The following is a 16,706-nucleotide window of genomic DNA, read 5'->3' as shown; positions in this document are numbered from 1 at the left end:
AGAAGGAACAAAGTCACACTTTTCCCTCAACAGGAGCTCTGCCACAGAGCTGCCTTCTGCAAGCATCTTGGCAAAGAATCACAGAATACCCTGAGTTGGAAGGAACCCACAGGGATCACCCAGGGCAGCTCCTGGCCCTGCACAGACACCCCAACAACGCCACCCTATGCCTGGGAGTGCTGTCCAAGCTCCTGGAGCTCTGGCAGCCTCAGGGCTGTGATCTTTGCCTTGTCACAAGGCTGCCATGGCAGGGCACATCCCTCTGTGCTGCCTTCCATTTGGTTGAGCTCTGGGCTGGACCAGTAACCCCAGTGGTGAGCATGGGCTGGAGCTGTGTGACATCCTGAGGTGTCAAATGGGCCAGGTGACCCCCCAGCACAGGGAACTGCCTGCTCAGACACCTGCAAGGTCCTCCTCCATTGTCTTCTGTCCTTCCAGCTGACAGGAACGAGGAGAGAAGTAGCACAGACTTAAAGTGATGTTCATGGAATTAATTATCTAAACATCACTACAAGTCTTAACTGCCTCTCTCTCAGAGGTGGAGGAGCTGCCAAAAGCATCACGAGGGCAGGAGCAGCACAAGCCCAGCTCCAGGGGAAGGGACTCTGCCAGCCTGGAGCCTCCTGGAGCCCTGCAGCATGGGGACAGGGCTGGGACTCTGCCAGGCACAGCCCCTTTGGCCAGGGATCAGAGGGGATTGGGGGCTTTGGTCTAGTGGTGGTCCCTCAGGAGCTCTGGTGGTCCCTCAGGAGCTCTCACGGTCCTTCAGGCCCCAGGAAATGCAGGAAACCAAGAGTGTTGGCAGGGAAGTGTGACAGCAGGTTTCCCCCATGGCCCTGGATGAGGGGCTCACTCTCACCTTGTGCAGCTGGGACACTGTTTGGAAAGAAGCTGCCTTCTTACGTTTCTCCTTGGTCCCTGGCTTGTGAGGTTCCTCTGTTGGATTAAAATATTGATTATTTACATCAGCAAAACATCTGCCTGCCTTGAAGGACTCAGGGGCACCCCCAAACACCCCTAAAATTCCCACAGCCAGGGACAGGGATGCTTCACCAGGAGCTGGGCATGGAGGAGAGAGGAAATGAAAGGGGAAGGGGGAAAAGGGGAAGGGGAAAGGCGAGGCGAGGCGACGCGAGGCGAGGAGAGGAGAGGAGAGACTGAGGTAAAAAAGGGGTGAGGGGGTTCCTCACCTGAAGCAGAGCCCACATAGTTCTCATAGAGGGAGGCCAGGAGCTTGTTCTGGGATTTCTGGAAGACGGACACCACCGTCTCGTTCAGGGGGTCCTTGTTCTTGTCCAGCCACCCCACGATGTTGTATGGCACCTGTCCCAGGACAGGGAAGGTCAGGCCAGCCCTGTCCCTGCCTGGGGGAGCTGTGGGGGCAGGGAGGAGCTGCCAGGACGTACCACACCAGCGTAGTGCACCACCTCAAAGTGCGCCTCGTACTTGCGCTTCTTGTCCGGCCGCGGCTTCTGGAAGTTGGGCGACTTCCCGATGTGGTTGTCGTAGAGCTTGGACTTGAAGGTCATGTCAGAGGCCTTGGGGAACATGCACTCCTCTTCCAGGATGGACAGGATTCCCATGGGCTGCAGGGAGAGGGGGGATAAAGAGGACTGAGCTCGGTGTTGCCAAGTCCCATCCCACAACAGGGATGCTCGGGAGATCCCATCCTAGTCCAGGTGCAAGACACTGGCCATGGGGCCAAGCTGTCATTGGCATATTCCTGACCTCCATGTGGGGCTGGCCAGGCCTGCAAGACATGGCAGTTTGCCCTAGTCCAACAGATTGTTGGGAAGGAGGGATCGTCTCGAGGACTGCTCCTTTTCAAAAAAAAAAATTAATTTCCTTCATGCAATGGGGGAAATATTTTCTACAAGCTGCTCTTGTAGAAATCTTGAATCAGTGAATGCTCAAGAGGCACTGATGGGCTGCAAGTGGGTAGGAAAAAAGGGGAAGAGATGATTGCTCTCTGGAGGAAAAGGCTGCACCAGTTTTTGTGGCTCCCCAGTGCGTAGAAATAGAATTTCCATGTTTTCATAAAGTCAAAATTCGTGTGGAAAAGGTCTTAAAGGGGCTGGAGGTTGTAAGAGTGGGGAAAAAAGTTGGGCATTTGCCACTGATCAGGAAGGGAATAATTAAATTTTGGTAGCAGAGCACCTCTCCATTGCAGCCTTTGCTAACAAATCCCCCAGCAGTACCATTTCTGTGCCCTGCCTCACACCCCACCTTCTCAATCAGGTCAATGCAGGCCTGCAGGTCCAGGCCAAAGTCAATGAAGACCCATTCGATGCCTTCCTTCTTGTATTCCTCCTGCTCCAGGACAAACATGTGGTGGTTGAAGAACTGTTGCAGTTTCTCGTTGGTGAAGTTGATGCACAGCTGCTCAAAGCTGTTGAACTGCAAGAACAAAGCAGATATGAGTCAGAAGGAGGAGCTCCAGAAGGGGTCACCCTGATTTTTTAAGATTTTCTAAGCTTTCTGATGTTTACATTCTTGTAACGAACTTTCTCCCACACTTTATGTAAATAACTTATTGTTTTGCATTTTTTATGGAGGAGGAAGAGAAATTTGATGGACTGTTGGTTTGCCCAGTGTCATTGGAAAGGTGGCACTGTCACCCTCCAATCCACTGTCACTTTTGGAAATCTATAAATGTTGGAGTCAGAAATTAAAAGTGCTCTTTTTACCTTGGGAGAGCTGTGTGTGCACATTGTGTTATTTCGTGTCCTATAGTGACAGGAAGGGATCACTCCTGTGCTTTGCCTGGGTGTGAAGGGTGATCCCTGCCAGGCTCAGCTGTGTGGCTGCCACAGCAGGTAGCCAGCAATCACTACAGATGTGTCCATAGCAGTGTTAAATCATTCCTGCTTCCTCCAGATACATCAACCCTGACAAGAGCCCCTTTTCTCATCAAGGCCAGCACCTTCTTAGAGGAGCTCAAACCCCAGGGGACTGAGCTGCCCTTACAACACTCCCTGAACCCACTGCAGGGGCCTGCAGAACTCACATCAAAGATCTCAAAGCCTGCAATGTCCAGCACCCCAATGAAGAACTGCCTGGCCAGCTTGGTGTCCAGGGTCTTGTTGATGCGGGTCACCAGCCACTTGAACATGCGGTCGTAGGTGGCTTTGGCCAGGGCCCCCACAGCATAGAGCACCTGCAAGGCAAAGCCAGAGCACACAGGGAGTGTCACACACATGGTTGATGAAAAATCCTTTCCTTAAATGTAAACAATAATTATCTGCTGCTGTGGAATGCAACAGGTGCATCTGTGATTGGTCTCATGGGGTTGTTTCTAATTAATGGCCAAACACACTTCAGCTGTGTCTGACTCTCTGGTCAGTCACAAAATTTTATTATCATTCCTTTCCTTACTAGCCTTCTGATGAAATCCCTTCTTCTATTCTTTTAGTATAGTTTTAATATAATATATATCATAAAATATTAAACCAGCCTTCTGAAACATGGAGTCAACATTCTCATCTCTTCCCTCTTCCTGGGACCCCTGTGCAAACTACCACAAGTGAGATTCTCCCTGCTCCTGCAGGAGCCACAGGCTGACAGAGAGCTCCTCCTGGCACACAAAGGATGGACAGACACATCCAAGGAGTTTGTGGTCATAGCACAAGCTCCAAAATTAGCTTTGCATTCCTCACAAGTGTGTTCCTGCCTACCTGGCCTATCTTGCCTCCAGGGTTTTAGGATATAAATTCAGTTTAAAGCAACATTTTCAGAAGCCTTGTGCTTGGCCAGAGCCTACACCCACTTTGGATAGGACACGAGCTCCTGAGCTGTGCTCAAGGACTGGCTTGCACTATTCAGGCCAGGTCTGGGTTCCCAGCTGGGGTGTGGCTGGAATCTGACAAGACACATGTTTGATCCATTTGAGTCTTCTACAAGATCAACCCAGATGAGTGTTTATATATCCAGAGTTTTCTAATTTTCAGGGCTGAACTCTTCACAGGAGTGTGACTGTTTCTGGAACAGATCCACAGAACCTGGAACTGCTCTGGCTGGGATCCAACCCACATTTCAAAGGCACCACATTGAATCTGCAGCCTTGGTTAATGTGCAGAGCTATCAGCCAGCTCTGCCACCCATTTCCCCTGCTCCTAAAGGCCAAGAACTGTGGATACACCTTCTCTGCTGCTCTGGAGTCTCCTCCTACACCCAAGACAGTGAACTGAAGCAGCAGAGGCAGCCCAGTGTGACCAGGGGACACGTGTCCTGCTGTCCTGTCACTCACCTGCTCCACGTTCTGCCCTTTGGTCACGAACTCATTGCCCACTTTGACACGAGGATGGAGCAGCCCCTTGATGAGGTCAGCTGAGCTGATTCCCATGAGATAGGCAGCTTTGTCAGCACCTGCAAGGCAGCACAAAGGCATGAGGAGCCCACAGGGAGGGTCTGGGAAGGGGAAAAGGGACCAAAATAAAAAAATTATCTGCTCCTATGATGATCAGGGCTAACCACACTGTTTTTTCCACCTCCTCCAGTGTCTAATGTGATTTTCCATCTTGGATAGTCTACAATGCTTTAAAGTTTGAACCTTCTGACTGAGAAGTTACTGTTTGGAGGCCTGCTGCACCTTATCGGGTGCTTATCAGGTTTTAGCCTTATTGATCTGGGACTCTCTATGCATTTTCCAGTGGAGGGTTGAATTTCCACACAGGGAATTTGAATTGGCCAGAAGAGAGGTGATTGTCTTTCATAAACTCCTAATAGCAGACTGTAGCTAGCAAATTACCTCTATAGGGAAATCAGTGCCATATCAAAACCTTCATTAATTACCAGGTAGCAGCTAAAGGCTGTGTTGCCACTCCTAAGGCACAGAAAACTTTTCCTTCATGAATGTTAACATGACAAAGACTGATCCAGGTGATCATTTCTGCTGGATCCCTGTTGAAACCTTCCAAGTATGTCTGTAGAAGCTAGAGCTCCTCCTTCTGACCCTCCTACATGCTGGAAAGTCACCCTCTCCCTTCAGGTTTGCTCTGCAGCCTGACTGTTCTTAGATCTGTGCATTGCATTGGATTTTGCTGAGCAACAAACCAGGAAAAGTGTTGGACAGTGATTGTGTCCTTCTCTAACAGCTCTTCAGGAGGCTGTGAGCTGGGCAGGTCCTGCTCCCAGCCTGGCTGGAATGTTGTGCAGTGAAGGGCAGGAGGTGAAGAGCAGGAGGACACTGCACAAGATGAAGCCCAGCAGGTCTGTGATGCTGCTGAGACAAGTCTGATACTGCTGAGACCACCTTGAGAGAGACTGTCCCAAATATTCCTGCTCAAGGCCGCGCCCTTGGTGCACCCAGCAGGGCCTAAGTCAGTGAGGGATCAGGGGATCAGGGTCCCTGACCTCCACAGCCCAGGCAGGGGGAGTTATCCCAGCCTGGGCAGCTCTGGAGTGCTGGGGAAGATGAAACAGGAAAGCCTTATCAATATGATTGCCTGGAAAAAGATTTTGAGAATATGGAAACTATAAGTGAGATTGAAATGAAAGCAAGCTTTGAGATCCCTCAGTTACTGAACAACTGGAAAACAATGGCATGGCCGGCTGAAGGTGATTCCCTTTTGATGGAACAACACCCTCTGCTTGCAGACAGGCCCAAGGGTCAGAGCAGACCCTACAGCTTGGCAGAAGGGGCCCAAAGAGGAGTTTTTAGGGTTTAAAATGTAACACAGTGTGGTAATGTAATGATTCTTATAGGCTGTATGTAAATGCAGTAGGATTTGTATTGTACTAGATTGGTTAGTGAGAATCAGTATATTCAACACAGAAGAAGATTTATTGTATTGGAACGGGAACTTCGCTCTCTCACTCTCTCTTTTACTCTTTTGCTCTCTCTCATGCTCTTTACCACGCTCTTGCCTTTTACTCTCTTTCCCACTCTCTTTACTTCTCTTTTCTGCTCTGGGCTGTGTCTGGCAGCTCCCAGCAGGGCCCTGCCCCCAGGCCCTTTGCAATAAACCCCAAGTTCCAGCCCTGGCTGCAGAGATCTCTCGTGTCCGTCTGTCCTGACCGTCCTACCCCCCGTCGCTCCTGCACTGGAGCCCAGAGCCCCACTCACTTTCAGTGCCATCAGCCTCTGCCTGCTCCTCCCGCTGCTTTTGCTTGAATTTCATGTTCCCAAAGTGCATGATGGCCCCCACTATTTTATAGGAGCCATATTTCTCATCGCTGCTGAAGCCCAGGATGTCCATGGCGTGCTGAGGAGACACAAGGCAGTAGAGACAGAACAAATTCACTACACTGAGGTGAGGGTTGGTTCTTCTCTGTCTCCTAAGGTACTCTCCCTGTCCTGGGGCTGGGCAGGGTGCCCTCTCTGGTGGGCATCTAACCAAGGAATCCTGCCCATGGGGTCTGAATGTGGCTCTAACCAAGGCATCCTGCCCATGGGGTCTGAATGTGACTCCACCTCCCATTTGAAAGCAAAAGGACTGGCCTAGCATCCACAAGGAGGAGGTTCTCCAAGCGGAGGGCTCAGGAGCTCCCTGGCAGGAGAGGGCAGCCAGGGGGGTCAGGCTCTGCTCCAGGGAACAGGGACAGGATAGGAGGGAATGGCCTCAGGCTGGTTCAGGTTGGACATCAGGAGGAATTTCTTCACAGAAAGAGTTGCCAGGTATTGGCAGGGGCTGCCCAGGGCAGTACTGGAGTCCCCATCCCTGGAGGTGTCCAAGGAAGGGCTGGACATGGCACTCAGTGCTCTGGGCTGGGTGTCAGGGTGGGGATAAATCACAGCTTGGACTCAATGGTCTTGGGGGTCTTTTCCAAATTTAATGATTCTGTGAGCTTCTTTCTCCTGGGCACTATGGGAAGTGCTCATGTGCCTCAGGCCCTTCCTGATGCAGGGATTGACTCTCCCTTCCCTGCTTGGATGAGGCTGTTGGTGCAGATCAGAGCCACTCTGCCCCTTCCTGGAGGCTCCCAACAACCACCAATGAACCATAGGGAAATCCCAACTGATTGAAAGAGGGAAGGCAGGGCACACCCCCAGAGCTGCCCAGAGGAAGGCTGTGCCCTCCCCAGCCCAGGGCTGTGCACATACATCTGTGGCCATCAGCTCCTCGCCATCATCCAGGTTGTCCACCGTGGTCACCCCCTGGGAGCAGAAGTGGTAGTCGTAGGGGTTGAGGGACAGCAGCAGCATATCTGCAGGGGGAGGACATGCAGAGGGTGAGCCAGCCTGGCAGGGACAGCCCTGGGCAGATGGAGCAAGAAGGCTTCCCCAGCCTCACCAGCTGGGGGAGGAACGGCCTCTTCCAGCACAGGCAGGTCCACACGTGGGTCCACCTCTTCTGTGCTTGCCTCCTGCTTGCTATCTTGGGATATGGCCTGGCTGCAGACTGATTTAGAAGTGGCCACCATGCCCTTGTGACTCCAGATAAGATTACTGCTCCCTCAGACCTGCCTAATAAGGTGCTGCTCAGCACCAAGCTCAGGAGCCCTCAGCCAAGAGCTGAGCGCCCCAGGGGCTGTGCCAGCCATCCTTCTGCGTGGGGAAAGGTTTCCTGAGGGGGATGTGGCACCAGGAGGCTGCTCAGAGCTGCCCCAGCACAAATTCAGAACCAGTGGAGCTGTCCTGGAGATCACATCTACAGCAGTGTCCAGAGACAGCTGGGCAGCTGTGTCCCAGCTCACCTGGAACAGGTCATCTCCCTTGCTGAGAAGGCTGCAAAACATTTCCCTCCATCCCAAAATGAGTAAATGTGCAGCCTGCGCACGCTGAGGTCAGTGCTGTACCCGCCAGCCCATGAGAACACTGTGCAAGGCAGCTTTGCAAAGCACATTCCCACCTTGCAGACAGACCCTGGGTGACCTCTGCTCCTACACAGTGGCAGAAAGGGCTTTAGTCTGGCTTCTTAGCCTGTGGGGATAATGGATGCTGTGCTAGATGACCTCTTGATATCCCTCCCACCCTGAATTCTACCAATCCTTTGATGTTGCACAGCCAGCAAAGCATTCAAGGGCAGAACCTGCATGGTGAGCTGGGTCTGCTCATTCCTGCTGACCCCAAAGTGACAACAGAGCTCTCTGGGGCTGTTTTCAGGCCATCCTGCTCTAAGGGCTGTGCTGCATCTTTGGCTGCCTTACCTTGCAGCTCTGGTTTCTTCCCAGACAGGATCTGGTAGAAGATATGGTAGCTCCGCTCTTTGGGTTGCTGGAAAATCACTCTGGATTTTTCCAGAAGATCTAGAATGAAGTAGAGCAGAGGGGTCAGAGCAGGGCTTGTCCCTTCCCAGAGCTGAGCACAAATTGATGGGATGAATTCCCTGCCCAGGGCAGCTACTCACAGATGTCAATGTCTGCAGAGGCCAACTTCCCTGAGGGACCAAAGTGGATCCGGATGAACTTGCCCTGAAAACACCCACAGGAGGTAAATGCTGGGCTTGCCTACAGAGCTACAGCTCTGAACAGCCTCTAGAAACTGAATTAATTTCCTACTTCTTGAGCTTCTGCTGATGCCAGGCAACTTACTGAACTCTGTAAAGGGGTGAAGTTCTCTGCTTTGTAATGTGAAGAAGCTCAAAGAGCATTGCCCAAGGGTTTAAATACCAGGCAGGCAGAAATTTCAGTGACAGCAGCTAAACCCCTGTCCTCAGGTCTATTCTTACCACTGAGCATTCTGTGACACAGAGCCTGCCTGCAGCCCCTGCTCCGTGCTGGGCTCAGGGTCTCCCCCAGCAGTGCCTCCCTCCCCTGCAGGCACAGCAGAGCCAGGCTGGGCTCAGCAAAAACGGAGCTGCTTCCTGGAAGGGACACACTTGTCTGTCCCCGAGCACCCCAGGCTGTGCTCAGAGTCCCTCTCAGCCTTGGAACTGCCAGGGATGTCACAGGCTGTGACACCAGGGCCGTTTGTGCTGGCCACCATTTGCTGCACTGAAAAACCAGAACAACGTGGTTCTGGCAGTCCAGTGCCACTGGGAAGCAGCTCCATCTCCCTGCCACGTGCCTGTGGCGCCCAGGGCACAGTGCCACCCCCTGTGCATGCAGCCCACCCCAGCAGCCCCAGCTCCCTGCCTGTGAGGCACTCACAAAACGCGAGGAGTTGTCGTTCCTGATGGTTTTGGCATTGCCAAAAGCCTCCATGGCTGGGTTAGCCTCGATGATTTGATCCTCGAGGGTGCCCTGGGGGACAAAACCAAAGAGTGTGTCACACACACAGCCAGAGGGGATCTGTCACCAAGAGCACAGAGCAGTGTCAGGGGCTGCACTCCTCAGCTATCTCTGGGACCTGCTGCCCCTGAGGCATCTCCGTTTATCAGCACAGCTGGGGTTTGCAGCAGTGCCCTCTGTGCCTTCTCCTCACCCAAACTGGTGAGGAGAGGGCCACAGAGCTGGCACCAGCCCCAGGCTGCTGTCCCCTCTGCACACAGCAGTTCTTGCCCCCTTTCTTAGGAGCTACACTATGCAAACCAAGACCAAGCTCATGTTGCCACAACAGGCTGAATCATTTCAGGCTCTCTGGTGTCAGGCATTTCCTCTTCTACCAAACCAAAGTCTAGGGCAGCTCACATCGACAGCACATTGTGAAACAAGGTCCCTACACCAACAACATGCATTGCAGGGTCCCAGTGTGATGGGAATACACCACAAGTGCCAGCTGGCATGATCTGCTGGAATACTGGGGCTCTCCTGAGCAAGCCCCAAGATGAATCCTCTCCTAACCTCATTTTTCCATGTGTGTTTCTCTATTCAAAGATAAAGAGACAGCCTCTGCCTAATGCAGGTAAAGCAGGAGAGGGATTTGAGGAGAAGAGCAAGAGACTGCTCCAGTCTGCAAGAGACTGCTATATCACATGTAGGATGGTGGGGTTTGACACCTGCTACAGAGTTTGGTGGCACAGACACCTGCAGAACTTTTCATGAGAGCTTTGCCCATGCTCTGACACATTCAAATCCACAAGGCTTTCCTCAGGTGGGGAACACCAGCTCTGGGCTCTGCCCACCCAGAGCCACCCTCTCTTTCCAATGCTGGAACCACAACTGCTCCCCACCTCTGCAGCTCACATGTGTGAAGGGCAAAGGAGACAGGGAGCAGCTGTGCATCACACAGTTATCAACACACTAATACCTGAGCATCCCTTGAGCTCTTATCTCTAAATTCAGCCTGGTCTTGGCAGCCCCAAGACCCACAGGTCCAGCCCCTGAGCTGTCTCACCCTGTTTGTCCCAGTGGTCACTTGTGTGATGATGAACATCCTCAGGCAAGGGTGTGCACCAGCTAAAGGCTCAGAGAAACCAAGGATGTGTGACTGAGCCCTTGGGGTGTTGGGAGCCCCAGGGGATGAACCTTTGCTGGGTTCCCTTGAAGGAAACACCTCAGAAATGTCCCCCAGGCAAAGACATCAGCTCTGGATAGAAAGTAATGTTTCTATCCAGAGTAATTATCCCTTGAAGGAGAGGCTGGAGTGAGAAAGGCACAAAGAGATGAAACAGCAAAGCTTCCAGCTGTGGGAAGGAGGCAGATACAAAGCCAAGAGGAGAACTAAACACTGCCCAGGTGCTGCTCCCAGACCTAAGGAGGAGGGCCCACACATCACCCCATCACAGATCTGTAGTGCAGCAGAACTCTGTCCTCAGCATTACAGAGCCCACAACACTTACCCCAGTTTTAGTGGCAAGAGCTGCCTAGAGAAAGGAGAGAAAATGATCTTTAGAAATCCAGAAAAGCCAGGCAAGTACCACAAGAAGCATGGTCAGAAAAGCAGGGCATGACCATTTAGTGCCAAAAAAAAAGTCCAAGGAAAAAAAAAAACTCGGAGGATTAAACTTTATAGGAGAGGCCAAAAAGTTGTTAAATAGATTAGCTCAAGAAAATAAAGAAATGCATCAAAAAGCAAGAACAGTTAAATTCAAACTTGAAGAAGAGGAAAGAAAATAATGCTGAAGTATTGCTTGTCTGATACCTAAAGCAGCCAGTTTGCTTCCTCGAGGGGAAAGCAGGCTGGAGCCTCAAAGTATCCAGAAGAAATAAGCAATTGCAAGGGCAGCTCAAAAATAACCAGCACCAAAGAAAAGCAAGATTCAAAACAAGAGCAAGAAAAGCACAAGGTAGAAAAGGGTCAAAATCAACAAAAGGAGGGGAAAAAAAGGGAGAAAATGCTGAAAAGCAAGGCTTAAAAGAGGCAAGGTGGGAAATGGAAGGTTTACTTCATCGCTTTAGTGTTCCTTAAGAGGATCACTGGGGTGTTGAAAGAGGAAGAGAAAGAGAGCAACTGAAGTACCTCTTCCAGGCTGCACAGATTGAGCAGCCACATTAAAAAAAAAAAAAAATCCATTTCCCCTTGAGCAGAATAATTTCAAGCCTTGCTTGTTCAAAAGTCAGGAAAAAGCCAAGCCCTGGGTGGGTCAGACCAAAACGCAAAAAGTTGGGGAAGAAAAAGTAAGAAGAAAGGGGAAGGTGGGGAAAAAAATTAAAAAAACAAAAAAAGAAAGAAAGGAAGAAAACAACAAGAACTTGTTTGAAAAGAAGATCTTACTAATTTCTTGCCCGGTGTGTCGCCCAAGGCTGCGACAATGGCAAAGTACTGAATGACCCGCTTGGTGTTTACAGTCTTACCAGCACCAGATTCTCCGCTTAGAGTAACAGAAATACACAGGTAAGGGCATGAGGCAAAGAACAGGCACAAATCCTCCACTTAGAGTGACAAATACACAGAGAAGGGCGTGAGGCAAAGAACAGGCACAACCATCCCAGACAAGCCAAGCCTCGGAGGATGGCGAGGCTGCAGCTCTCGGGGGTATGAGGGGGGTACGTGCTTGTGTTCGGGGTTTGCCCTCGGTGCCACACCAGCTCCGGGCTGTCCGTGTGTCCCGGCAGGGCTCAGCTTGCCCTGGGTGTCACACCAGCTCGGGGCTGTCCGTGTGTCCCGGCAGGGCTCAGCTGGCCCTCGGTGCCACACCAGCTTGGGGCTGTCCATGTGTCCTGGCAGGGCTCAGCTTGCCCTGGGTGTCACACCAGCTCCGGGCTGTCCGTGTGTCCCGGCAGGGCTCAGCTTGCCCTGGGTGTCACACCAGCTCGGGGCTGTCCGTGTGTCCCGGCAGGGCTCAGCTGGCCCTCGGTGCCACACCAGCTCCGGGCTGTCCATGTGTCCCGGCAGGGCTCAGCTGGCCCTCGGTGCCACACCAGCTCGGGGCTGTCCGTGTGTCCCGGCAGGGCTCAGCTTGCCCTGGGTGTCACACCAGCTCCGGGCTGTCCGTGTGTCCTGGCAGGGCTCAGCTGCGGGCCTGGGGGCTGCAGCTGTCCAGGATCAGCCCCAGAGCTCTGAGCACGGCCCGCCTTGCTGGGGCATGGCGGGGATGGCAGCAGGGGCACGGTGCCGGGGTGCAGGGTGCCCGCTGAGGGAGGCTGAGCTCATCCCTATAGTTAGTGCTGCTGTGCCATTGTAATCCCGGAGCACAAAGAGCCGGGGGGAGCGGGGCCGCCACCGGACACTCGCCAAGCATCTCTCCGCAGCCCCTGCCTTTCCTAATTAGGCCATGGCCGAGGCTAAAAATGTCCCTGGCTCCTGGCAGCGGCGGAGGGTCCTTTAGAGTCCTTTATATAGCCCTTATCTAGATGTCACTTGAAATCAACCTGGCCTCCACCCTCCCACATCACCCTTCTCCCTCCGGCCACCATGTCGCTGCGGCCTTGGCCTCCATCTCTGCTTTCCCCCGGAGGGTGCCGGGGCTCGGGGCGCTCCCGCAGCTGTCGGGGTGCGGGGGAGCCCGGCCCGCGCGGGGCTTTGTCACCTGGCACGGTGGCAGGGCAAGGGTGACAGCTGCCGCCATGGGGAGGGGACACTGCCGGGGGGGCTGCTCTGGGCACAGGGTGCCCGTGCAAGGGAGCACAACACGGGGATGCAGGGACACTTACGTGATGAGCATGGACTGGTTTTCACGGTCTGCAAGAGAAGGAGCCGTGTTAAGCAGTGCTGCTGGGTCCCAGGAGCCCGGGTGGCCGGGATGGGGTCCCCCAGGGCAGGGCTTACTGCGGAGCATGTCGTTGTAGGCGTTGTCGGCGATGGAGTAGATGTGCGGCGGGGCCTCCGAGCGCCGCTTGCCCTTGTAGGCTGCCACCACGGGCGCCGTGTACACCGGCAGCCACTTGTAGGGGTTGATGGTGACACAGAAGAGCCCCGAGTAGGTCTGCAGGGGGAAAACGGGTAGATGAGGGATGTCCCAATGTCCCCTGACCTCCCCATCCCAAGGGTGCCGTGGGCTTACGTAGATCATCCAGTGGGAGTAGCGGCGCTTCAGGTTGTAGAGCACAGAGGCCTCGTTGAGGTGTGTCAGCATGGCCATGTCCTCAATCATGTCAAACTTGGGGGGGTTCATGGGCTGCACCTCGTCCTCCTTCACCACCCGTGTCTGTCAGAGGAGGGGGACACGTCAGAGGGACCCCAGCCTTCACCAAGCACCCTCTGCCCCAAAACCTGCCAGGGGGAAGGACACCCTGACAGTCCCGTGCTGGGGACAGCCTTGGTGCCAGTGCCTGCTGTCATCCTGGCAGGGCTGCCCAACGTTCTGGGTGACCGCCCCAGGGCAGCCCCAGCAGCACCCAGCCACAAAGCCCAGCTGGGACTAGCACACCCAGCTTGTTCCCTCCTCAGGGAGAGGGTTGAGCCTGAGCTCAGGTTGTGCGGACCCTGACAGAGGGGTCCAATTTATTCCCCCAAAATGCGCTTGACACCCCCATCCTGTGTTCTCCTTCCCAGCCTTAAAGCCCATGCCAGCGCTGCCTTTTGCTCCAAAGACATCCCTGGTTATTTGGGCAAACAGCTGAAGCCTGTACTCCATCACTTAAAACTGGATTTATTTAATCCCACGAGACCAAGCACGGGGAAAATATCACGTTACGTATCTGGCCTGGATGGAGAAGCTGGATTTAGCAAATGGTCTTGTTAATAAAGACTAAATTAAATCTTTCAGAGGTTTATCTTTTTTATGGGTGAAGATGAAGCACATGGTGTTAAAAGGCGCCAGGTGTTAAAAGCAGGAGGGTACACAGAAGGATAAGGGAGGGCTTTATGTCTCAAAACTTTCTGCTGGAAATGCTTATCCAGGGAAAGCTGATATAGTTTCTGATTTTGTAAATCCATGACAAATTATTAAAAAGACAGCTTCAAGAAGAAACAGCAAAAAAGGATTTGGAAACTGCTCTGTTGTCAGAATTGGAAGGTGTTCTAAATATCAGAAGAAACTTTTAAAATTTATAACTCCTCTATGACAAATTTCACTTTGGAGAGGGCAAATCTCTTTACTCACTTTCCAAAATTCTGACAAAAATATTTTCAAAGCCTTAACACTTTTCAAAAACAATTACATATATCTTTTTTTCACATTTAGCAACCACAAACCGTTCTTAGTGCTATTCTGACTAGAGAAGAAATAGAAATAATAAAGTCTATTATCTACTGCCTGGTGAGGTCCTTGTTCTTTCCCCCAGTTTCACAACAGTGTGCTCTGCAGTTAAATTGCAGGGTCATGAGACTTCCATAGTGAAGAGAGGAATATTAATTAAGCTCATTTGCAGCTAATTGCACTGGATATTATCTTGACAAATACCAGCTGGTCCTTGCTTGCTTTGCCGCTGAAAGCTGGAGTCTCTCCGCCCGTCACAGCCTGTGCTCCCAACAGCTCACCCCACTGTAAATCTGGGCTAAAAGGAGCAGGAATTGGCCAGCTGGCCCCTTACCTGTTGCTCCAGGCTGCGGGATGAGCCAGGCACTGGTTCAGCATCACAAAGGGCTGTGCTGGGGGTGCTCCCCATCCAGGAGCTGTGCTGGGCCAGCCCCACCGTGTGTCCTGCAGGGCACCCACAGGGCTGTGACAGCAACCCCTCGGTGGGAGATGCTGAACTGGTGCCACTCTTGGCAAGGAACTGGCCTACGTGTGCTGACACTGCCGTGTGTGTCCCCCCAGGGCACCACTGATCAGGGTTATCAGCAAGAGCTCATGGCTTCAGACGTGATCCTGTCACACGTATCCCCCTCCACACACACTTGCTCTCTCTTAGGAAAGGAATTTGCTTACTTCCTTATCTTTGGTTTCCACAGTGACTTTGCCACCAGAGCTTTCTTTTATTTCCACTTCAATATAGGCTTCTTTCTCATCTGGGATCCAAGCTCGCTTCTTTCCTGGAGGAGACATGGGGAAAGGAAAGGAAAGGAAAGGAAAGGAAAGGAAAGGAAAGGAAAGGATATAATACAGGTTGAAATGTCAACTGAAAGCCACATAAATGCATTTTGATAATGTGGAAGGACAGTGATTATTCTTTCCTATGTTCTTGGTCATAGGAGCTGGGATTTCTTTGCTTTCCTCATGTTTGGCAGCTTTTTATTTTGGTGGGGTCAACTTCTAGCCTGACAGAAATCTGCTGCCTCATGTGTGCCTGCACTCAGACTGTCATGAGAAGAGCAGTCTGTCTTCATGAGAAGAGGAGAGAAGAGAGAAGAGAGAAAAGAGAAGACCCTTCTCTTCTGCCAAACTGCAAGGAGCAAGTTGGGCCCTGGATCCCAAGCCATGGACGAGCAGGGTGGCTGGGACAGAGGGGACATCTCCAAAATGAAAGAGCTGCAGAAGGTTTTGACACCAGTCCCCCAGCCCTCCTGTCCCTCAGGGTCGGGGGAGATGAAGGATCACCTCCACCCACACCTCAGCAAACCAGGGGAAAGTCAAAAACCTGCTTTTCTCACTTGTGAGATCTTCCTGCCCTCCAGGGTGCTGGGGGAGGAATTCTGCAGTGCCTGTGATGCCTTGAGGAGCAGCACAGGGAGAGGGGCGGGGGGACTCTTGAGAGAGCCACGGCAGAGGGGCAGGATCGGGGACACACCTGAGCTGTGCTGGGCTCAGGGACACACTGGGGCTGTGCTGGGGACACACCTGGGCTGGGCTCAGGGACACACCTGGGCTGTGCTGTGCTCGGGACACACCTGAGCTAGGCTGGGCTCAGGGACACACCGGGGCTGTGCTGGGGACACACCTAGGCTGGGCTCAGGGACACATCCGGGGCTGTGCTGGGGACACACCTGGGCTGGGCTCAGGGACACATCCGGGCTGTGCTCGGGGACACACCCGGGGTGGGCTCGGGGACACACCCGGGCTGTGCTGGGCTCGGGGACACATCCGGGCTGTGCTGGGCACACACCTGGGCTGGGCTCGGGGACACACCCGGGGCGGGCTCGGCAGCCCGGGGCTCTCTCTTACCATCGAACGGGACGGTCTGGAGCTTCAGCTGCTCCGTGTAGCTTTTCCGCAGGTACGGAGCAGCCTCCCCAAACTCGCTCATGTCCAGCAGAGACAGCTTGTCCATCTTGGGAGACTTGGCAGCAGCAAAGGAAGAGTGAAAGACACCTAAATGCTGAAAGGAGGGAAAGATAAGGGGTCAGTGCATGGGGACGGTGCTCACTGCAGGGTTGAGAACCACAAGTGACACGGTCACCAAACAAACTTTTGATTTTCGGGAGTGGGAGAAGACAGGGACAACAATGCTAGCTGATAAAAATTATATTAATAAGACAATTAATGATACTTTCCCTTCTGATGCTGCCATCCCCCCACTGGAAGTCCCAGCTGGGTGAGCTGGAATCACTTTGCTGTCAAACTCCACATTCCCACTTTAGGTGAGATTGTCAGTAACAGCCCTTTCCTTGATAAGCTCAGCTAAAACCCATCCCAGCTTTACAGACCCGCTGGAGCCCTGGTGCCCTGCACAGACCCAGGGCT

The 16,706-nt window shown here is 52.8% G+C and overlaps 1 protein-coding gene across 1 annotated transcript in view; it reads right to left on the bottom strand.

The window, feature by feature from the left end:
• MYH7B (myosin heavy chain 7B) overlaps positions 1-16,278 on the bottom strand; it is a 33,970-nt gene extending 17,692 nt beyond the window's left edge. The window contains exons 1-18 of the mRNA XM_054274923.1: positions 16,188-16,278; positions 15,015-15,118; positions 13,206-13,349; positions 12,971-13,127; positions 12,856-12,883; positions 11,477-11,573; positions 10,602-10,625; positions 9,031-9,123; positions 8,289-8,352; positions 8,089-8,187; positions 7,043-7,146; positions 6,065-6,203; positions 4,247-4,365; positions 3,008-3,157; positions 2,227-2,397; positions 1,407-1,586; positions 1,191-1,323; positions 860-936 (exon numbers count right to left, since the gene is read on the bottom strand). Coding sequence (XP_054130898.1) covers positions 860-936; positions 1,191-1,323; positions 1,407-1,586; positions 2,227-2,397; positions 3,008-3,157; positions 4,247-4,365; positions 6,065-6,203; positions 7,043-7,146; positions 8,089-8,187; positions 8,289-8,352; positions 9,031-9,123; positions 10,602-10,625; positions 11,477-11,573; positions 12,856-12,883; positions 12,971-13,127; positions 13,206-13,349; positions 15,015-15,118; positions 16,188-16,269 — 1,965 coding nt within the window. The 5' untranslated portion in view covers positions 16,270-16,278. The remainder of the gene's footprint in view (positions 1-859; positions 937-1,190; positions 1,324-1,406; positions 1,587-2,226; positions 2,398-3,007; positions 3,158-4,246; positions 4,366-6,064; positions 6,204-7,042; positions 7,147-8,088; positions 8,188-8,288; positions 8,353-9,030; positions 9,124-10,601; positions 10,626-11,476; positions 11,574-12,855; positions 12,884-12,970; positions 13,128-13,205; positions 13,350-15,014; positions 15,119-16,187) is intronic.
• Between the last annotated feature and the right edge of the window lie 428 nt (positions 16,279-16,706).

This window comes from Melozone crissalis, unplaced genomic scaffold, assembly GCF_028551555.1.
Source record: "Melozone crissalis strain CALT ecotype California unplaced genomic scaffold, PUWL_Pcris_2 ptg000017l_1, whole genome shotgun sequence".
Lineage (NCBI taxonomy): Eukaryota > Metazoa > Chordata > Aves > Passeriformes > Passerellidae > Melozone > Melozone crissalis.
The sequence above is the reverse complement of the archived record's forward strand: the minus strand, read 5'-3'. Positions and strand labels throughout refer to the sequence as shown.